At 38.2% G+C, this 24,161-nt stretch overlaps 1 protein-coding gene across 3 annotated transcripts in view; it reads left to right on the plus strand.

The window, feature by feature from the left end:
* The window catches only part of rtkna (rhotekin a), a gene marked incomplete at its 5' end in the record, with an annotated part of 54,859 nt that overhangs the window by 19,441 nt on the left and 11,257 nt on the right, over positions 1–24,161 (plus strand). For all 3 annotated transcript variants that reach the window (XM_079477933.1, XM_079477931.1, XM_079477932.1), the window contains 3 exons: positions 21,101–21,300; positions 21,710–21,771; positions 22,945–22,998. In XM_079477933.1, coding sequence (XP_079334059.1) covers positions 21,101–21,300; positions 21,710–21,771; positions 22,945–22,998 — 316 coding nt within the window. The remainder of the gene's footprint in view (positions 1–21,100; positions 21,301–21,709; positions 21,772–22,944; positions 22,999–24,161) is intronic.

Genomic DNA, 24,161 nt, shown 5'->3' on the forward strand with positions numbered 1-24,161 from the left:
ATCCATTAGATTTTAATGGAAGCTTTTATGAGAGTGCTTTATGTAGTATCTTTTCTATACTATACTTGACTCCTGTTATGAGACTCTGTTTACTAGAGGTCAACCCTGAGAGATTACAGTAGTATCAGGTACTATAAATGCCAGTTAGATGTTCAATCTCTTTAATGTTAAATCTGCTTTAATTCAGACGAGTGCAGCGGATTTACCTCTGTAGAGGGCCAGCAACTCCCTACTTATGTTACGATTTCGGATGAGTTGCTTAGATCAAAATGTGTCAGTCAATGGGATAAAATGGGCTGTGCTTTTGTGAAGACTACACACATACGTGTAATCTTGTTGCTGTAGCGAATCCTTCAAGTTAATCCATTTTACCTCAGCAGCATGATACAGGACTCCTGCTTTGTCCCTCATTGGTTGAGAGATGGCTTGTTTTAAGAATGAGCTGACATCATCCCTATAGATTAACCCATTCTTTAACAATCCAAATGGCAGTGTTGTGTTGGTTTTTCCAATGGCTACTGGCATTGATTCTTGCCCTTGTCTAAATATCTGATGCTGCAACTGTAATTATTCGCAAATGTTTTCCTGTTGTACTTCAATAGACAGAACACTGCGGCTTTGGCACAACTTTTTTGATTCGCCATGTAATTCCTTTGCTTTTGAGGAATGTACTGCTGGTAGACTTTCTCATTAAAATCAAGTTTCAGCTTTCAATCATCATGTTGTTGTGAATCTGTTGCCATAATGCAAAAATCAATACTTCTAAAAGCCTTTTAGTAAATCCACTGATTGAACGCCACTATTATCAGCTGGTGGGTTCAGCACTATACAGTATATTTTATAGTGCTTTTAAGACACCGATGGATTTCCGAGAGAAATATGTGATTTATAACTGCTGTGTGTACAGTGTTTACTTCATATGAAATGTAATCAAGAGATCTGTGGGTAACGAGGAAAAAAGTATAAAAATTGTCAGCAAATAAAGTGAACAGATGTATTCTTTATTAGAGCTACATACTGTAAATAAGGACTTATGCTGAGACATGGTGTGTGTTGCTTATATATAGTTGAATTAAAGGGGATGTGCAGCAGTGTTGCATTCTGCATTCTGACTTCTTTATAATGACAAACGGGATGTCCTCTCATGCTTATCAACTTGTCATAAACGAGTTGGACATACTATGTAGTATTTCTGCGCTCGATACACCCCAAGGTTAGTTTCGGAAAGTGTTCTAACATTAAAAACGTTTCATGCGTAAAAAAAGATTGGCTGCACTGCACAGAGATTGGCTGCGCCGTGGGCTAACAGCTGCAACTCGTTACTCTTGCAATACTGAGAGAAGTTGACCAGGCCTGGACTTTATGTTATGGTTTGTGTGTGTCCGGCTGTCTATTTACATTTTATTTTATTAATGATAAGTCTATTTTATGTTCCCGTCTCCTTCCTTCCCTTTTATTGAACGTGTAACAGTCATGTACTTAACCTCGACATTGAACGCAGAAACCTCAACCAGGGTAACAATCAAAAACCACTATTCATTAAATAAAAACAACACATAACTAACAGTAACAATGATATTAAGGCATAAATCAGCCAGCAAGAGCTAAAACACTAATCTTTAAAGGAAAAACAAACAAGAAACACAGAATTGAACTGCAATTCATCTAACCACTACAGGATTTACATTTTACCGTTTTAATGAACGAGGCATTACGATTTTAAACATCTTCTGTTGTGGTATGTGGTCAAATTAGAAAACATGCTACTCATTTCCTGTCTCACGCGTTATCTTTTCTAAACCTGGAAATGCAAGCTATACCTTTCTCTCAGACTTTATTGATATTATCACAAACCTGCCAAGTGACATGCTGCACAATGCATCTGTGACATAACTGGTCAAAACTTGGCATGAGAATGACGCAGAGACGCTGTTTTGGATATGCTGTATACGGTGAGGAAGGAAACAAACTCCATAGACTAGGTCAACACGCCTTAGATAGGAAACAAGATTTTGTATGCTTGGAAAAAATGGATGTGCTGTGGTGTTTTCTTTCTGTAACCCATCAGGCCATTATGTGACCTCTGGCCTTATGCACCAGCCTCTGGTACTTCATCCCTACTGGTATCTGGATCATTACTGTATGCTCATATCTTTCCTACTTATTGTTAACTTCATAAATACGCATGCACAAATATTAGTTCTGGGCTAATTTTACTCCATGATGTGTTGTCTGGCCTGGCAGATGCTCTTGCTCCCTGTGACCAATAATATTGCATGCCGCAGTTAGTGCAGCTGTCGTTGAACAGATCTTGTTACTGCATGATGTATGGATTCTGATGAAACTATTCCCAAACTGCGGGATATGTGTGTCCACATGGGTGTTGAGGTATATGTGACACCCTGCAGGCAAATACAGTTCATTTCCTGAGGATGTGCGTGAAATCTTGTCAGGTCAAAGTCTTTCTATGAAGCTTTTCTTTTATTTCGGCTTGTTTCTCATGTTGTTCATTGATTTGTGAAAGACGATACCCTGTTGTAACTCCCTTTTTCCTCTATTTCCCTTGCTGTTTTTCCCTTTTTCATCCAGCTCTATCCTGTGGTCTTCTACTTTAAAGCAGCCTACCAGCAAGTTCTTTTCACTGTCATTTAAAATGTTTTTGTGTGTTTTTTATGATTTTGTTGTTAGTTTAGTGGTACCAATGTTTACATATTTTGTGTTGGAATAAGAAAGATAAAGAAACTATTGAAGTTTTTCTTTGGACATCAAATTCGAAATCGATCTCCTTTTTGAATGAAAGATTAAGACATGCTTTTGTTTCGTTCTTTTTTACCTTGCTTAACAATTATATTTTACTTTATCATGCCAGTAATGAACAAAAGGAGTTTTTTCCTTTATGACGAAATTAAGTTCAGTCCTGTGTACTACAAAAGAGCTGCTGGCATTGATTTGAATTTTGCTGGCTCGTGGCGAGTAATACCTGCTGTGCTCTCTGGATTAGCTGTCTGATTGAAGTGGTTTAATGAATCCTGGCTTTAGTCTGTCCGGAGCAAACACTGGGCTTGTGATTCAGCTAATGTGTGATTTTGTGACACAAGACAGAATGGGCAAAATTGTTTGACCTGTGTTATACCAGGTTATACAATCACAGCCTGTGACATTGTGATTTACATGGTTGTCTACTGTTTAGAAAGCATCTAATAAATAATAAAAGCCATTAAATGGATATTTCCCTAAAACATGTCAATTCTGTCATCATTTACTAACCCTCATGTTGTTCCAAACCTGTATATATGTATTTGATCTGCTTAACACAAAGGAAGGTGTTTGGAAGAATGTCAGTTACCAAACAGATCCCATTAACTTCATGCCCATAGTATTTATTTTCCCTTCTATGGCAGTAAATGGGGGGTGAGATCTGTTTGGTCACTGACATTCTTCCAAATTTATTTTTCTGTCTTCATCAGACCAAAGAAATGTATTCAGGTTTGGAACAACATGAGGGCGAGTAAATTACAAAAAAAAATATTTTGGGTGAACAATCCCTTAAAGGGAATTTACATTTGACTTTGAACTTGTTGCCTTTCACCCTGCCAGTTGACCATGTTTTAGGCTGCTAGTTCATTAACCAAAGTAAAACTGTTTCGCCGTATATGCCATTGTACATTAACATTTTATTTACTGTTACATAACCTTTACAATAAAGTGTAGTAGTGGTGCAATTGTACAGCGATGCTACAATGCCTGTTCTTTGTACCATGATGAAGATGCCCATATTCATACATTTCAAGGTACTTAAAAATAGCTTTGAAATGAGTATTACCTCTGCATTATTTATAAAAGCAGCATTGTAACCGTGATATTTTAATCTTTATGTGTTTTAATTCTGGCACGTTGGCATTGGCAACTTTTTCCCTTTGGGGTTTCGTTACATGATAAAGATTTGATTGGTGTAACCCAGTGAGCGGAGGTGCTGATGCGAACCTCGAGGAGCTATTCCGAGCGTTCGCTGCTAGAGAGCTGATGTAATTCACCGCGGACGAGAGGAACGATTATATCAATGTGCATCAGCGCGTGGACTGTCAGCTCTGGGGCAAAATTGCGACTTTATTATAAAATTACGCACAGGCGCATGCTTCGTTGCTGGACTGCTACGTAAACCCAGATAAGTGAGCATCGCCGCCCCCTGTCCAGCCACACTGGTTGGCTCTCACCGCAGCACGTTTGACCCCCTCTAGAGAGAGAGAGAGAGAGAGAGAGAGAGAGAGAGAGAGAGAGAGAGAGAGAGAGAGAGAGTCCGTGCGGCTAGAGAGATGACAGCTGGAAGATGATCTCGGCCACATGACCGCGTCTCGGGCAAGCCTTTACTGTACCATCGTCCCCCGTTAATCTCTGAGGAATGCCTATTTCATCACTTGGAGAGTGTCAGGGCTGCCGTGAAACCGCACGCTGAATTCGGAGTTCGCTTTTCTTCGGATCTTCGAGCGACTCCAAACATGAACAACACGAAGAATCAGCGAGTAAGTGATTCAGATTGCGGTTTCTCGATCAGCCCGACGTACACCTGCAGTATTGATTTTTCATGGGGTCATTACATATTGGCGTATTTTTCGTATTGCACGAACAGTTTGCGTTAGTTGTAAATGTGCTTTATTTTAAACATCATATAGACGGAGAGGTTGACAAACTCAGGTAGAGCTGCGTGGTTGTACGCAGGTGCGCGTGCAGCAGCAAGGTCAGATGCCCACACGCACTCGAAACCTGCACACACTTGAGATGACGTGTGGATGCGCTTTTCTGCTGTGGCCTGTATGCGTTTACTGGAGGGGTTGTACCTGGTTGCAATTCATTATGCATGTCAAGTGTTGTCAATCTGAACTGAAAATTAGATTTTTCTGTCTAGCCAACTGCATAATTTCCCCTGTTGTGTGCCTCAGATAACTTAGGCTGTGTTCACATATGACTTATTTTTTATCTGCTAGCGTCTGTTTTACATTAAAATACTACACAGTAAACCGTATGCCAGAATAAAACGGCAGCTGAAATGCCGGTTGGAGCATAGTTTTGTTTAAATGTAAGTTTAATTGTTACTTTCGATAACTTTTGATTGTATTTCTAGCGAGAAATTAGTAATTTAGTTTTTAAACATGTAATTATTTGTTGCAAAGACACACTCTCAGTTTATATTTCAAATAGACTAACGTTACGCTGCCCATGAAGCTGAGCTGCTTTCGTGCACAAACGCTGCCTCCTAAGTCATTGTCAAGCAGCTATTTGTAACCAATATGTTTTCTAAAAAAGCGCCATTGTCAACTTTTTCTTGTCAAAAAAGAAGTCAAGTGTGAACACGGCCTTTTCAAACGATTTGTAAAGCATATAAAGGTAGCATAAATAGAATTCAGTTTTAGGGCTGCAACAACGAATCGATAAAATCGATAAAAATCGATTATTAAAAATGTTGGCAACGAATTTCATTATCGATTCGTTGTATCGCGCGACTATAACGCGCGCCACATGTTTGAGTGGCGTGAGCGTGGCGTTTCTGTTGCGTGTCAGCTCTGTGGCGGCTGCGTCGTGTTTTCTGTATCTTTGCACACCAGCACCGTGCCTGACGCGGCGCTGGCGCGCTGCTGCTGCTAGGTGACATAGAGGGAGGCCGCCGACAGACAAGGGTCTTGTATTCACGACAAGTTTAAACTTTTTTCACATAACCTACACCTTCCAAAATCCGAAAAATGAGTAAGTAGGCTGTCTGTTTATTTAAATAACATTTCCAAATGTTTTGTAGCTTTATTACCTGATGTTGGACCGTCACTCAGATGACACGTTGTTATTGTAGTGTGTCATATTTTTTTCCATTTTTAATCACATTGTTAAGAGCATAAAAAACAAAAATAATTCAGTCACCAATACATTTTGGGGTTTAATACGAACCACAATTCGTATTAAGATGATTCTCAGATATGTTATTAAAGATGTAACGTAATCAATTGATGCACGAGTTTACTTTATGCAATATGTGTTTAAGATGGACAAAAATTAATATTCCCATTCAATGCAATGTATCTTTTCATTGGATATAGCCTAAGCATTTTCTTGGAGAAAGATTTTATGGAAAAAGGTAGTTAATTGGAGTATTCATTTGCAACATTTTAGTAATAATATCTCATACTTAATAGGAATATTAATGTATAATTTATTTCAATATTCACTTTTTGTTTCTCCAAAAATGCATTATAAACATGATTTAAGTCCTGATGTTTTCTACAGTGGACATGTAAACCCCGTAACGTGCAGATGTTGGTTTAATGAAATTCAATTTGAAAATACGATCAAATAAATGATGATTAGCTTTCAAACATCAAAATGGCATTCATTAATATGTATTCGTGTACAAAATTACATATAAACATCTTTTCCTATTCTATTTTGCCTGGAAACGCTTCCAACACGCTTGCGTGTCTCGTGAAAAATAGGCGTCGATTCAATTCCTAGCATGCACGCGTTTTCCGTGCGGCTCGTCTCACGCAGGCAGTGTGCAAGCTCTAACCTGTTAACATGGGAGCCGATTTAAAAACGGTCACGCCAGGCTTCTGAGACGCTCACGCCACGCATCTAGTGTGTCACAGGACTAAAAAAAGTTGATCGCGCCGCGCAGCATAGCGGAGAAAAAATAAATTAAAAAAGCAGAGCGGAGGTAGAGGAAAGACCATCAGAGAGACCCGAAAAAATTCCAGAAAAAAACAGCAAACCATGAGAGGCTTCTTGATGGGAAATGCATCATGTAAACCACAGCAAGCTGTAATAATAATATAATAAGTAATAATAAAGCTTTTGAAATATGTTTTGCAATGTCAGTTCTATTTTTCAATAAAGGGTTGAAAATGAATGCTTTTAAAAATTTGTATCCGATTCATCGATTAATCGAACAAAAAATCGACAGATTAATCGATTATTAAAATAATCGTTAGTTGCAGCTCTATTCAGTTTTAAACCTCTGGACAAACTGCAGACGTTCTGTTGTTTATTGTTATCCAGTTACACCTATTGATAAAATTGGCTGAAGATCCTCCCTCATAACATCTCAGAACAACCCCATGATTTCATGAATAAAATCATTCATGTCAGTGTCACTCCTTTACCATTTTATTTTTTATGAAAACACATCGAGTCATCATGTTTGTAAGATTTGGTGTCACAATAACATTTAACCACTGGCGGTCTGATGCTGAAAAGGTCATGTTTGAAGAGACGATTAGATGCAGAGACAGCTTGCTCTTTTCGCTTTGAGGATTTCGAGGGATTGGTCTGAATCATCCTGGTCGTGACCCGAGACATGGTGTTTTGTCTCAGGAATGTAATCAATACATTTTATGTGAGAAGGTATTGCAGCTTGTTGTGATGCGCAGGATTTAGTTTAGGCCAGTTAGCTGCTGCTGCAGTTGAATCATTACCATCTGGTCTGGATGCATTTAAATAATCAATATTTGCTGAAGAGAGATTCAGGGTCTTCCATCCGCGTATCTGTAAAGCTGCAGCTTCAGTTATTTAGTGCACCATCAATGCACTCCATGAGTGGGTGTTCTGGCTTACATGGTTGGTTTCATGTGTGTGGCGTACAAGCACTTTTTGCGCAGACCCATATCCAAACTCTGCCTGATACCCTCGCCTGCTTTCTTTCAGTCCATTGTCTGTTAGGATCGACTGTTTGAAGTCTTGGGACAGTTATTAGCCGAGCTAAGCCATTTTCTGTCAGGCCAGGCTATATATTTTTGACAGCACCATTTATCTGCGTGTAGAAGACCAGAGAATAGCAAGATTTGTGGATGGTTTGGAACAGAGTTGGGAGGATGGACAGGGAGAATTTAACTATTAGAGACTGTCACTTTGTTTTATGTGACTGCCAGTTTGAAGGGTTGAAATGCCAATGTGTTCATTACGTTCATTCAGAAACAGAGAGAGAGAGCGAGAGAGCGAGAGAGAGACTAATGCTGAATTGTCAGCTTCACTCAGTCTCTAATTGCCCATATGAAAGTGTGTGTTCATGAGTGCCTGTGTTTGTGGTAAAGTGTTATAAATCATTTATTTGTTTATAATAATTTCTAAAATTAAACACACTTAAAAAAATAAAATAATATCCAACAAAATAAAAGTATGTATGCAATTTTGGGCTAGTTCAGGGATCTTTACCCAGGGTAAACGTGCGCAGACTTATTGAAGCTCCAGCTTATTGCAATTTGAATTTACGTGCAGACAAAAACATCCATTCAGGCAGCAGAACCAATAGAAGAAGTTTAACTTTACATCCGCTTCATCATCTCCCTTGCCATAAATTCAGAATACGCATGAAAGGTGCTGCCATTCCCAAACAAAAGCACTGATGACAGCTGTAGTTAAATGCAATAAAACGAGCGGACTGAACAGAAACGATCATCAAAAATACTTGCGTTTCACTTCATAACACTTCAGATTAAAAAACGACTGTCTTTTGTTGGTGTGGATTATGATTTGTGTCTAAAAATATTGCATGTATGCCCAAGTCAGAAACTAGGGAACTAGGTTATTTTTTCACATAGTGTTAATATTTGAACGTATGCTAACTTTGTTAGTTATACAACTAGCAGTTAACTATCGGCCAGAAACTAAACATAGGAAATTGTTTGTCATCTCTTTTTCATTACGAGTACATTAGTATAAAGAGAGAGGGAACAGTGAGAAGTGTCAGGTTTGTGTTCAAGTAAATGCATTGTTTATTACTGTTAGTACACGAATGCATCTATAGATGTATACGCTCTCAGTTTATGTTTACTATACACGCTTGGTTTCTCTGTCTGGTAGGTGTAGATGTCAAGCCACTTAACTGGAGGTAATCCTTTGATCCATTGGATCCATTTTGCCAGGTTCCTTAAAGTTAACTTTTTCAAAAACAATTGCGGTCCTAGACAGTGAGTGACCTTACAAAATTTACTTTTGCAGGGAGCTTCTGCCCCTGTAATGTCTTAACATAATTGTGCTGTGACAATAAGGGTTGTTCCTATTTAAACAGCTCTGTTTACACATTTAATATTAGGGGGGCCCTGCTCCATGCATCTCTCATCTAAGGAGTCCTTGCTCCGAAAAACGTTGAAGACCCCTAGGCTAGTTTATGTGTTGCCTGAAAAATGGCGAAAGTTGGTACATCAGTGTGGAAGATCTCTTGAAGGACTATGTAACAGGCTTTATAGCATACATGTGTGAAACTTGGCACATATATAGTTCTCATCTACATGGATGTGGCCGTTGGAGCCAGGAGGAAGTATGTAACTTGTAACAAACAATAAAATAGTCCTCTGAAAATGAACGTGCCCACCATGCATTGTTTTCTACGAACCACCATGTAGAGATGGCACCATAAGGCTTGGGCTCGCTTGCTGCTATATTATTTTCTTGGACTCTTGGAGGCTAATAATGTAAAGAACTATCACCTGCACACCTATGCAAAATACTAAATACTACTCCACACACCTATCCAAAATAGCTTCAGGCACATGACCAAACATTTATAGGTAAAAACAACCTAATAAAACTTTCTTAGGAATGCACTGTTTGATTTAAAGTCTTGTTTGCTCAAGTTGTAAATAAGCCCTTACTTGCCTTCTGAATCATGAAAAGCTGATTTAACAAATACCTGATTTATACGTATGTAAAATGTCAGAAAAACACATTCTAAGAAATGGTGTAGATTTACTTTGTTGGAGAGAGTTTGTTTGTTTTATTTATATGTGGGTGATCGAATATGTGTCAACGCTGGATTTTCATATTATTCAAGTAAGAAAGAAGCATTCTGATGTTTTAGTAGGAGAGAGGGCACTGTGTGGGCTCCATATGTGTTAGTGTGTGTTATTCATTTGGACTGTTGTAAGTGTGTGTCAGTTGCTCTGTGTTTTGTATCTGTAGGTGGTTGCTTTGTGCATGGGGTCCAAAACACCAAAATCCTGTACAAGCTGCCTATGAGTTTAGCGCTTTTCCTGAGGGAGCTTGTACTTCAACAAGCTCTATTGCAAACAGAAAATACGGTTCACACTTGGTTTGTTGTTAAGCTGCATTTCGTTTAAAAAATATTTATTTAATAGAGACTTGCTGAATATAAATTGTAATAAAGTTATTTAGTTGTAAGTTATGTGATGCTTATGTTATGTAATGCTCCAATTTAGGACATCCTAAGTATTAAAGGAATATTTCAATTTCAAAATGAAACTTATGTCATCATTTACTCACCCTATTGTCAGTTTAAACCTGTGTGTTTTCTTTCTTCTGCAAAATAAAACAAAAATTCTTAAAATGTTGGTTACCAAAACTGTGGGTCGCCATTAAATTCTATTGTATGAACACAAAACCAATGCAAGTCAATGGGGACCAACAGTTTTCTGTTAACATCATTTTTCAAAATAGCTTCTTTTGTGTTCTTCAGAAGTCATACAGGTTTGAAATGACAAGAGGGCTTGTGAATAATTATTATATTGAAGGTGAACTATCTCTTTAAAGACCACACTAAGATACAGTATTTGCTATACTGCTATATTTTAGGGCTGTAGCTATCAATTATTTTAGTATTTGAATATTTTAATCAATTATTCTATTATACTAAATATACAAGAGAAAATAAAACTAGTTTCTTAAAATGAACAACTTATTTGTTTCCTTTTAAGAAAAATGTACATTTATTGCTGAAATTGCATACATTAATATCTGTGAAAACTAAACCAGGTTTAGTACATTCCATTGCCATATGACACTCAAAACGCAATATAATTAAAATATATCAATTAGAAACATAAATAAAACTAGAAAGAATAATTTCAAAGGTAAACAACTTAACTTCAGCTTATGAATAATGCATTTAGTTTACCGTAATTAAGAGGTTTATTTATTCAGATACGCAGAGCAACCAGATGGGATGTTTAAGAACAGGATTTGGCGTCCACAAGTCTGCATCTAGTTATATGGACTCAATGCAGCCGGACAACAAGTTTAACTCGCAGTAAAATAGCGGTGCGCCATAACATGTGCTATTACATTTTTCCAAGTCAAGCTTCAGCTCAATATTGTCAATTCTAATTATTCAAACAGGAATTTTTAAAGTATTTGGGATTTTAAAAACAAAGATAAAATGTGTTGAATATTTCATGTGAAATAAGCAAAACCGTTAGATAGAATTTACATTTGTTGAAATGCGGAGCTAGGTTTGAGTGCGTCATGCCTCGTCCATATTGCCAGATGCGCTTGTGGAGACGTGCGCTGTGGAGCCGACTCAAGTATAAACAAGCATTACGAAACAGTCTGTGTTTGCACGTTAAGTTTAAATGGCGTTTCATAATTTTTAACATCGTATCCACATCGCAGCCTCTTGCGATTAGCTAATCGCATCGTCTAACATTGCGATTGCGATTCGATAAATCAGAAAGTTATATGGCGCACTTTACAGCCTTGTTAGGCACGCATATGTTTAAACAGCCACAAAGACTGCTTTCAGCCTTTAGACATAATACATGCTGTGACGCACTAGTCAGACGGGATCAACTTTGCCGGCTGAAGTTCAAAATTTTGGAAGGAAGGTACCAAGCACGATGTTATCTCACCATTTTAACTCACACACACGCACGCACGCACACACACACACACTCACACACACACACATACTGTTTGTCACAGTCTCACGGTTGTCTGAGCAGAAATTAAAACCTGTAGATTTTTCTGTAATTTATTCTGCAGCGTCTTCAGTGTTTAAATAACACGTCCAGAATTTTGCGTGCTGTGCGTCAGTAATAATAGTCCGTGGGGTGCACTGTATTTAAACGGATTAAGCAAAGCTTCGAGGCTAAACATTTGCCTCAACGATTTTTTGTATTCGAATTACTCGAGGAAACGTACAGCCCTACTGTATTTTTTGCTGCTTATAGTGCATATGTATGTCTGATTTGTGTCTTAATAGACACATTTAAATACATACTGAACTGGTGCAGAGAGTCTGTATGCAACGTTTCCAATAGGACTTGTGGCGCCATCACGTCAGTTTTAATGTTAGCAACTTGTTGCAAATGTTATTTGTAATTACACAAAATTTACATATATACACTTTAAAATATCTTATACATGCTTTTAAAACCAGATTTTAAAAGATAAAACATTTTCTCATCTTGCCACCACTGTTTTGTCACTGACCCTCATACATTATTTGGGGTGCATGACATCAGTTATGATTGGTTTGGTGTTGTTAAATGAGTATTGACCAGAGGTGGACAATATACAATGTATTTTGCTCTTTGTTTTATTAATAATTTAGTGAAATGAGTGCTTAACAAATGAACACTTTTTCAATGGACTGATTTGTTTTCATTTGGATGCAAGCTATTAAGATTTATTAATCATGAAACATGAATGAATGGGTTATCTGTGCCAAAACAGATGGGCATTTGTATTACTTCTATTAATAACAAACGTTTACAATTTTATTTTTCTCACTCTTCTTTTTTAATCTTCTGAAACGATGTGTCACGTTTGTAGGCATGAAGCATAGTATGTTTTGACATGTTTTGACATATCTTGAACATAACGCTGCTCCTTATTTTCACATTGCTACATGTTTATTGGTCGCTGTCACGTGTAAATAAGAAGTCCCACTAATAGACGCAAATATTTACCAATGCACAAAATTTACCAGACATTCCAGACATGGTTATATTAATGACAGACCCACCTCATACAGTCTGCTTTCTAACTTTTTCTCTCTCTTTTTAGATCACTGGTCAAGTCAGCATTTGTGTGCCCAGCAGGGAAGTTAATCCAGACCTGCTCTTTAATAGACATGTTAATGAAGAGCCCCTTCACTAGACACACAGCTGTGTTTGTGTCTAATGTGTATTGGGGAAATGATGAGGAAAGGCTTTACTTTTGGGGTACGAACTTTGCTTTGCCACCAAAAAGAACATTTAGCATCAATTACATGGTTGAAAACCACAAAGTGTGTTTCTGTTACTGTAAATAACCTCTTCGGAATGAGGGAATGTAAGCCTCTTATTTATCCATTGTGCACAGCAACTGTGAGTGAACAAACCAGCCTGATGTCGATTCAACAGGGGGTCTTTCTGCTGTGCTCATATACGCTCTGTGCCGTAATTTTAATGAGGCACAGTAGCTCTGTTTCACACAATCTGATGAAGTATTCAACAGAGCAGCGTGAAAGAGGGAGTTTATGTGGGATAGTTTGGTTACTATGATTACAGTAATAAACTCGGTCTCTGTGGGTCTCTGTAGAGTTATAAGTTCAAGTTTTAACATTTGTTGGTTGTGTTGCAGTGCAGTCAACAGCCTGTCTATGTTAGGGCATTGTAGGATAAAAAACACTGTATATCAGGTCTGGGAATTCTATGAGCTTATAGGCAGTAGTCTTTTGTGTCTTTTAGTGATATTTAAAAGATGCTTTGATTTACTTTCTATTTTTATGGAGGCAGCAATCTCTGACAATCTCTCTATGACATTTAAAGCTGAGTTTTGTTAAGAAAAGATATTCGGGAGAAGAGCAGACGCCATATATCATGGAATACTTGCCTTGATCTTTAGAAATCAAAGTTAGATGAGCTATGGTGGTATACAGAATATGACATTTTCGCAACTTTCCTGTCTACACACCCTGTTTAAAAAAAACACTGAGCATATTAAGATGTGACCGTGCATGTGTATCAGCACATTTTAAATACGTAGCAGCCTGGTCCAATGTGATGAACAAGACGTTGCGTAAACTTTACACACAAAGAACTTATCCAACTACAACAGAGGTCATTTACATAAAGGAATCTTAAAGGTGCAGCGGCCTAAACAGGCGATACAATTCCAAGAAATTTTCAAGTGGCCTTGAACCAAATTAAAAATTTACATTTTAATTAGGACATGTATGTTTCAGTTCTGAGAGTTTATAATGTAGCTGATTAGATTTACACTACCATTCCATTCACTGGTGTAAACCTGATCATCATACTGGTTGTCCAAGGTTACTGCTTCCACTTTTCGTGCTTCTCTATAGCCGGAGGCGCTTACCCGCCAATTAACACGCTCGATCTGATTAGAGACCAGTCCCACACTCAACCTCCAGCAGCATCAGAGCCTGGGATTAACAGCCATAAGGGAATACAGATCAGCCAGAGTGTGTAACTAAGGCAACCAGACCCCCCATCACCTTGTACCTCCACTTACCCAGAAACTGAGCCTGTAAGGGGTTTAAGCAGGGCCACATTCGGGACATAACCTGGCGATAGACAGGCAGAGTGTCAGGCTTGAGGCGAACATGCAATGTTTGTTTGGGTATGTCAGTGTGAAGGATTCTGATCCTGAAGAACACGTGTGTGACTTTACATATAGAATGTCTCATGTTAGAATGCAACTGATGAGCAACTGAAAGATGAGTAGTGGAGATTCATTTTCTTTTCCCTTGTTCGAGTTTCTAAACAAACATTGATTGGTAGGAAATTATATTTTTTTGTGTCAGTGTTGTCCTTACATGAGAATACCGCTGTTCTACCAGTGTTTATGTTTGGACTATACGTCTGGCTCCTGAAATGTCTTTTGACATTTAAGCAGGAATAAAAATGTTAGCATTAAACATGATGTGTTTATGTGGCTTTAACTGTTTCTCTGAAGGCTATGAGGGTTCAGTCAGTGGAGGAAGGAGGATTGACAGTGTGATATGATCGCCACCTCTGCTAACATGAGCACTATTCAAAAAGCATATAGAGAAAACAACCACAACTCTTTACTAAAGGGTGCACCTGTTAAGAAAACAAAACATCATTTTTGTGCAATTACTGCCTGTCAGTAGAGTTTGTGACAAAACATTTTGCAGTGTTTACATATTGTTTATTACTGCACAATAATTCATTAAAATAGAAGTATAATTTGAAGGTTGGTTTTGTACTGCCAAAATTTTTAGCGTTTTGTGTTTTTAAGGTGAATAAGAGACTATATCTCCCTATTTATCTCATCATTGAAAAAGAGTATAAGAATCTCTCGAGTCTCGTCTCGTGGGATAAGTGTCTCATCACACCCCTACCAATTACATAAGGCAATTTTTGTCAAACAATTAAACTAAAACAGGCTTTTTCTCATTCAAATTTGATTAAATCATGTGTACATTATTGATTTATCCTACGTTCTTCACGATAGAACGTATATCAGGTTGTGATTCTTAGCTCTGTAATATTTGCATAAGCAGGTGAAGTAAGGTTATCTCAAACACCACAAAAGAAAGCTGGCAGAACAGATGTCTGCATTAGATCACATAAACTCAATCTTAGCGGTCCTGTGTACTTGGTAAGCAAAAAGGTACTCGTGGCTGTGCTGTATCGTGAGTTATTCATGATTAAATGGATACCACTCAATACAAATATTAATAAGCCAAAAATATGTATCAATGCAACGTTCATAAAATAAAATAACCAGAAGCATTCCTTCTGCTAGAAAAGATATATGACTTATGTTACATGTATAAAAAGTTCAATTAATGTAGACACAAATAAACAACAAAAAATGAAATAGAATGGGTTAAATCCAAATGATAACATCTGTGCATAAAGGCTCCTGAGATTTTAAATGAGGTGTTCCACTCCCACTTTACCCGGATGAGCCAGTGTTGATCTCCTTATTCTTTACTCTCCTCATGGAGTAAGTGATGGCAATACCTCAATCACACAAACATCTTTCCTTGCACTGTTTGACAGATAAATACATTTTCTAACACAGAGGTAGGCTGCGCAATGTACAGTGTTCAAAGCCTGCACATGAATGTACACACCCTGTTTGGGTCCAAGCCTATCCAACAGAGACACCCGTTTTCCCATACACACACCCTTTCTTAGCAGTCCAAAACCAGCTGCGTTGGAAGCCTTCACGCCTTTGTGTGGGAACAGCTGGCTGGAGAGCCATAGTCACACACTGTGTTTTAGAAGAGCCTCACACACGTACACAACAACATCTCAAATGGCCCATTGTGTGCTAATAATGAGGCCTGTGTACTTCTGTGCATCTCAAATAGGATTCCATTGTGGCCTACGCAGTGCTAACAGGGCAGAATGTGCGTGTGTGGAACACGTCTCACTTGTTGAAGACGTTTTTCCACAGATTCACCACCATTTCTTGAGAAGTGGGAGACCTTTTAACAGAGTTGTCAATTATTCTTTCATCTGTGTAACAAAAAAGAAGATCTTTTGAGAAATGCCTCAGCGGTTTTGCGTCCAGTGGCGATCCATGGGGGACTAGTGTTGTTTGGTTAGCAACATTCTTCCAAAAAAAACAATCTGCGGAAGAAAAAAACTTAAAATGGTTTGGAATTACTTGAGAGTAAACGAAAAAAAAAATGTGGGGGTGGCGAACTACCCCTTAAAGACTATCCCTTCCCTCCTGTCTTGGTTGTCATAAAACTTAACTTGTTAGTGTTTGTGTGTATTAGATATGTATTATAGATTCGAAATAAAAGTAAATGTGGCATCTGCAAGCAAGTGAAGCTAGACTTTTTCTCAAAGACATTGTTGCAAGTATTTGTAACCAACTGGTCTCAAGTCAAGCTCTTCATTTTTTTACAGAATGTTAAGTGATCGGGATCACGACACCCCCGAAGTTCACAGAGGTTGTCCTATGAGATGTAGTTAACGCATTCCACAAAGTTTAGCAACCACAAATACTTGATTTTAAATAGTAAAAAAGGGTTTTATAATTTGACACCTCAAATGTCATGTGATGCTATCATAGCTGGCTAACGCTGTCTGGTTAATTTGTCTAATCGTTTATGTAACTGGATATCTCAGCTTACGCAAAAGGATTTGCCTTTTGCCCTGCAGTAGACTGAATCACCGAAACTTGTCTCAGTCATAAGTGTCCTTGTTTTTTCCAAACCTTTATGGCTCCTCGCCAAGCTCGCTTCTCTACATGAGTGCCCATATTCATGGGAAAGTCCATTACCGTCCTCCTCGCCTGATTGAGTCACAAGAACGAAAAGAGGAGCGCTGGGATTGGGCGGAACAGTCGGGGAAGGCGGGTGCATATTTGTGGTTGACTAATTTGAGGCCGTCTGGCCTCGGTCAGTGAAATCCAGTGTGTTTGTGGGTGTGGTCAGAGATTCTGCCTTTTCAAGGGGTGCTGAGCTTTTGGATGTCACTTACTGTAGTTTCAGTTTTTGGTTGAGTCGAGGTTCAGTAATACCAAAATGTAAAAAATGTAACATTAATTGCTGTTTTGTGGAGTGTTAGTGTAATTGACTGAAAGTAAATTGTTACTGTTTTTCAAAGTAATTGTTAATATTTTCACTCTGTTTCACTTTAAGAGGGTGACGCTAACACCAGTTTAAGCAGCTTTGATCAAAAGCAATGCTTTCTTTTTCAGAGTTTGTTGTTTAGCGTAGTCCCCAATAATTCCTTCCTGCTTTCTTTAGTATTGTGTCACAGTTGTTGCTGTCAGTTTGGAAAGTGTCACTGCAACAAAATGTATCTAGACAGGAAAGGACCTCACAACGTCCTCTAATAAGAATTGGTATCATATAAAGAAATTGTTGTGGTGTACTGGTGTTTAACAATGACATTAAAAAACAAGAATAAAAAATATTTATAGAGAGTATATTTTTCTAATATTGGACATTTTTAAAATTTTAACTGTTCTCTCGTGTCTGAATTCTGAATGTCTTAGACACGATGCCATACTGTCTGAAATCACTGCAAGTAATAGCACATGATGTTGAAGAGAGGCTGCAGTTTAGTATAGCGTGAGAAACAAAGCAGACAAAATAGAACAAAACAAACAAGTGCGTAGGAGCATTTATCCCAGAAAGAGATGTGCTGGAGAACATCCTTTGATACAGTGAGAAACCTATTAAGGCCCTATTAACAACACATTGTCATTTATTTGATATGAAAAATGTGTGCATTTGTCAATTGGTTATTGCAATGTGAACTAGCAGTAGGGGTTGAACCTAGAAACTAATATTTTAAACCTTTGTAGAAAACACTTTGAACTCAGGGGATTTATTATAAAAAGTGGACTGAAGAACTGCTTTTACCACTTTGAACATGCTATCAAGGGTTAATGAAAATAATTGCATTGCCAAACATGCTGAGGTGTAATTTTATTGCAGTGTAATATTAGCCTGGTGTTAAAAAATGTCCTCCTTGGGTTAACACTTTCAAGTGTGAAAAGCCTATATGTTCCTTAAAGGGGATAGTTCACCCAAAAATGAAAATTCTGTTATGCTCACTCTCTTGTTGTTCCAAACCCGTAGAAATGTATTTGTTTGGTTTAACACATAGAAAGATATTTAGACGAATGTTTGTAACCAAACAGTTCTTTGACCCCATTGACTACAATAGTAGGAAAAATGACAATGGTAGTCAAAAGCGGCCCAGAACTGTTTACTGTATCTTCTTTTGTGTTCAACAGAACACACTACTATCGGCATTTGTCCTACTATGGTAGTTAATGGGGTTCAAGAACTGTTTGGTTATAAGTATTCTTCCAAATATCTTCTGTTTTTATCAGAACAAAGAAATGTATACAGATTTTTTTTTTGGTGATCTATCCCTTTAATAAATAGAGGGTTCCAAATGACTCTTGTCCTCTAGCACATTTCTCTTTGAGGTAAATACTGTGTAATATTTGTTTGTTTTGTTCTGTTTCGTCGGCTCTGTTTCTCACAATGTAGTCGAGTTTAAAAGTTTGTCATGAAAATCCTGGACGCAACGTGCGTTAAGCTTTTATATATTTGTATTTCTGTTCAGCTAATCAGTTTCCTCTCTGTGGGGATTTTCTAAAAGTGTATAACACTATCCAGACTCAAGGTGTTAGACTGGTTAAAATCATTTGTATAATAATTTGAATAGATTCATCTTCGAACTTTAATGAAAATCTTTATAAAATAATTTGAAATGTGCTTTTTGAACAACTGTAGAGGTCATCGAAGTTCACTGGTCTATAACAATTGGGTTGAAATGACTCAAACATCAAGCAAATATAATTTTCTGGCTCCATATGGCTGATTCCTCTGTGTACATTCTTTCTTTTGCCATGACAAGTGAGCCATTAGTTCGAGTTCATTATTCCTGCCATTTTAAAGGAAATGCTTCAAAAAAGTAGCATATCCTCTAAAGACCATATTCACTTCCCATGACTCATTTCCCTTGTCGCCAAAAATGTGCTTCCAGCATTCCTGCTGTGGTTACATACATGCATCATGACCACTGGGGGTATAGACAACTTGGAGAACAAGGGATGCTTGTTAGTTGATAATTATTAGCAATTACCAAGTACAAGTAGTTCACGTCTTGAATGAACCGATCTGGGGGTCCTATTGCTATTGGGTTCCCGAGTGTCTGAAGTGTGGCAAAAATGTATGTCTTTTGTCAGAGTAATTATAGACTCATTGTTTGCACACTCGTTCTTTTTGTCCTCTACGTGTCAATGTGGGGAAGATTCCATCTCTCTCAATTATTCCCATCTGGGTTCATTTTCTACATTCGCGCTTCATTACCATGGAACAGAGCGTTCGCTGTATTCTCCTCCCTCCGCCTCTCATTGCTTCTATTGCTCTTTCACACCCTCGCTGTAAAGACTGCCACATGCCCTGCCTGGCATTCTGAGGCACCTGTCACAGGGGAGGGGCACGAGGCAACAGTGCAAGGGTTTTTGTTCTGGATATTTAATACATTGTATTTTGTACTCTGTTGATTGTTTATTTCAATGCATCAGTGTTTAATTGAAGTGTCTCAAATTTTAGACGCATTGTTTAATTTGACAGTTTGACATGACTTTTGTCAGAAGGATGTCCAAGTGCTTGTATACAAGAAAACAGTGGCACGACAACTCGTACTGAGTAAGGCTGGGGTGAAGAAAACTGTTTTTGGTCATTTTAGCTGTGTAAATACTACACTGGGGGTTGATCATTGACACGTGTGGCATCCACAGTCTTTGCGATCAACCCTCGAACTCTCAATTGCATATCACACCATATATAGGTGTGTTTTTCACTGGTTTATTCTGGTTATCTGTTTTGCTTTTAAAAGACATTTTATTTTATGACAATGGCATGGTGTAGTAAACTGAACTGTGTAGCTAAACAAACTTTGCCGTTTAATGGAGAACATGGAAGAAATGAGTTTTAAAGTAGTGGGTTAAGCTGTTAAGAACTCTTAATTGAGGCTTGTGTTAGATGTTAAGGAGCTTCTGAAGTTTGCACACAAAAGAGGTCTTAATAAAGGTTGCCATGGCAACAGCAGCTCTAGCGGAGGACCAGCAGGGCAGAGCATAATAAAGGTCTGGGTTTTCACTTTAGAGACCTTTTAAAGATAAAAAAGAAGCCTCATTAGTATATGTATACTTTATAAACATAAGATTACGACAAGTAACTAAATTGATTTTTCTATTTGGAAAGAATCTGTGTGTTTCATAAGGTGGTGAAAAAATGAGTTACGACTACTGTACCTCATTGTCTTCTTTTCATGCAATAGAGACGTCCAAGATCTAATGTAGCTATGTGAGAATTTTTTTTTCTCTATTCTCATTTTCTTTTTTAATCCTTTTCTCTTCCTTGTTGATTTTTGTATATTTCTAAATCTTCATTTATTTTATTTTCTGCGTGCCTGAGGAAACCATACTCAAGATGTGTATGGTACCCCACTTGACAATTTGCCACTTTGCCCTCACATGTAGCTGACCAAGAATGATTTCATATTCTATTTCATACATCACTGCATGGAGATACACCAATTGTAACAGTCCATTACAGAGCAGACGTCACATGACTGGGGTGTGACCTTTGTGTGGTAATGGGTAACACGCATGAATATTCAGACTTAAATGTGTTTAGCTGAGCTGTAAACACTTTGACGTAGTACAGTTTTTCTATGCCTCTATAGCCCTTAGAATTTTGCTGATGTAGAAAATGACCCTTGTGCCGCTGGGTAATGTTTGGATGGAGGGAAGAATGCCAAATTAGATTTTATAGTTCACTTAAATTGATTACCTTCATTTTTCTTCCAAAAGAATGCAACAAAATAAGAACATCTGAGATGACTCTTTTTTTTCTTTCTAGGACAGTGACATCCAGAAGAAGATTGACTATGAGATCCGTATGCGAGAGGGGGCGTGTAAGCTGCTGGCCGCATGTTCACAGAGGGATCAGGCGCTGGAGGCTTCCAAGAGCCTCCTTACCTGCAACGCCCGCATCATGGCTTACATGTCAGAGCTCCAGCGCATGAAGGAGGCACAGGTCATGCAGCGGGTGGCACGCAGGTCAGAGGTCACTCTTCCTGTTATTTGACCTCAATTTAAGATAAATTGGTTTTAAGTTTGGCATAGATGTGAATGGTTGGGGGATTACAAGAAATCGAGTGTCACAGTGTTCTTTATGGCACATATAACAATGTAATCTTTGTGATCACATGGTTGGCTCCGGATACAAAAGAGCAAGAACAAATATGTTTTTAGGCCAGTGAAAACACTATTACTTTGTAGCAGATTGCTTTAGCATCCTAAGCAGCCCGACATCACGATATTGGTTCACCCAATAGCGTGAGTTTGGGGTGTGTCTGACCAATAGAAGTTAAATTTTTTACAATTACATTCATTTGTAGCACAGATAAATCATGAGTGTTGTTATGATGTCACGGTTTGTATCAAGTTTGTAAACTTATGTGTTCAGGTCTTCAGATGCAGGCCCGATGGATGACCGATCACCATGTAAAGGCAAAGTAGCCATTTCAGGTATGTTCATCAACAGCAATGCAGCTTTTTAGCGTCATTTTTGTCTGTTTCCATGTAAGAGGTTATGGGTTTATTTATTTAATAAAAGTAATGGGCTTTATGCACCACGTTTCAAAGGAAGAACCTTCAGCAGTTTCCAGTGGGGGAGACTTAAAGCAGAGAGAAACGGGAAACTGAGAAGATAGTTATATTTAGCAGATGCTGTACATTGCGGCACACCGTAGTGGTATATAGAAGTGGCCTTTACAGTATTTAAATGATATAAAGACATGTAAACTCATGAAAGAATCATTTCAGATACGGTAGAACAGCACTTCATGCACTAAATATCACTAAATGCAACTTATTTTCTAAGTTTCCCACTTCTCTCTGCTTTAAGTCTCCCCAACCGGAAACTGCCTAGGATTCTTCCTGAAGTTACACCTGCATATATCCCATTCTGTAAATCAGGAAGATAATATGTGCATTCATAACAGTTTTAGATTCCGTTTCTGTGTATTATGTATACTGTATACGCATATGTGTGTGGGTGGTGTGTGTAAACCTCAACGGGTCTGTTTATACGAGTCTCTGAGCACAGCCCTGCTGTTTTATATATCAATGCATGTGTTTCAGTCTTAATGTGTGAACGTTTCAGTGGAAACCCCTCCCTCTTAACACCCCATAACACCACATCTTGACTGTACCCATGGCAATTTTGTCGAAGAACCACATTGAGACGCCTGAATTCGTATGCTGTAATTATGACGGCATTATAAAGATGCCCATTGATAAGGGTTATAGAGGACTTTGTTCTCTTATGTTGCAGACACACAACATCCCACGCATGCACATCACCTCTATTTCTTTTTTGCTCACCTTCGTTGTCATCGTTGCAGTAATTGTTCCCTAACGGCTCTTTCCTGTTAATTTAACAAAGTGATCCTGTTAAGTGTAATTACACAGATCTTGAGGAGTCTCTTCCAGGTGGTCTTGTTGCATGTGGTGTTAATGTAGTGGTTGGGTCCGGGTGATAATGGGGATTTAGCATGGCATAACATTGCAGATGTGTGCTTGTGTGCATGAGGTGTGTTTGAATGACAGTCAGCTTCGGTTGCCTGCAGCTCTGTGTGAGGCTGTGCGAATGTGTGTGTGTTTAATAACCTTGTCTGATTCTCTGACCTCTTTCTGCAGATCTTCGGATACCTCTAATGTGGAAAGACACTGAGTATTTTAAGAATAAAGGAGGTAATGACATGTTGTGTTTTGTATGTATTGAATCTTAACCGTATGGAAGCACTTGTTTTCTATTTTGCTTAAGAACACACAGGCACACGCAAACAGAAAACTAAATACTGTACAAACACATTGTGCATACAATACGTGCTTAAGCCGAGATGGCAAAACACATTTATCAACCATTCAGGCCCTCTTGGTAAATAGATTATTAAATAATGGCGTTGAAAACCTTTTTCCAGACATCTGTGACTAATGTTATTTAACGCTAGGGGCTTATAGCATCTGAAAGAGGAGACATTATTTTGATGAATGTGAAACAGGAATCCGCATGGATGTGTAATGTGGAAGAGCGTTCATGTGTATATGTTTTTGTATAAAAAGCGACTTTTAGTAAAGTGTATATTCACTATGAAATCAAACAGTGTTTTACACAGTGTTGCAGTGATTATTATAAATGATTTATCTGTGCACACCATTAAAATGTCAAATTAATTTGCACTTGTAACCTTTAATCAAAAACATTAAGCTCCTCTCCACCTCTTAACAACGTCTTCACCACATTAGCAACAAAAAAGAGGTAGAACTATACTGACTGTCCAATGGACAGGCATTTTTAGCCCTCCCCTGCAGGCCTGACTTTCAACAAACCAATCAAAAATGGAAAGGCAAAATAAAGCCCCGCCCTACATTTTTTCTTATTTCAGAAGCTGTTTTACTTGGATATACCAGAGATACTATTGTTATAGAGATGGAGGGTCTGTAATGCTTCTAATAGAGGGTATGCATTGACGTCACTTACCCATGTGAACACGCCGGGACACGCCTCCCTTGAGGTGGTAAAACAAGCATCAAAATGACTGAGGAGAATAGAAGAAACTAAAACACACAATTATTTGCCGAAATTACAAGCTGCTGGATACTCCGGTGATCCTTACGACTTCCCTATGAATTAAAAGAATCAGGTGTTTTTGGACACTTAAATGTTGCACGGAGTTGCGTTTCCTGATATTGTAAAATGTCATTTTGCTGAATGTTTTGCCCCTCAAGGAGGCACGCTCTGGTGTGCTCACATGGTGTTCCCTCTATTGAAGAACCCCGTAACAGCTAACAAAACCCATTGACATCCATTCGAAAAATTTGTGTCGGGTCTCCTTTCTTGCGTTCCGCTGAAC

The sequence above is a fragment of the Barbatula barbatula genome, assembly GCF_947034865.1.
Source record: "Barbatula barbatula genome assembly, chromosome: 2".
Lineage (NCBI taxonomy): Eukaryota > Metazoa > Chordata > Actinopteri > Cypriniformes > Nemacheilidae > Barbatula > Barbatula barbatula.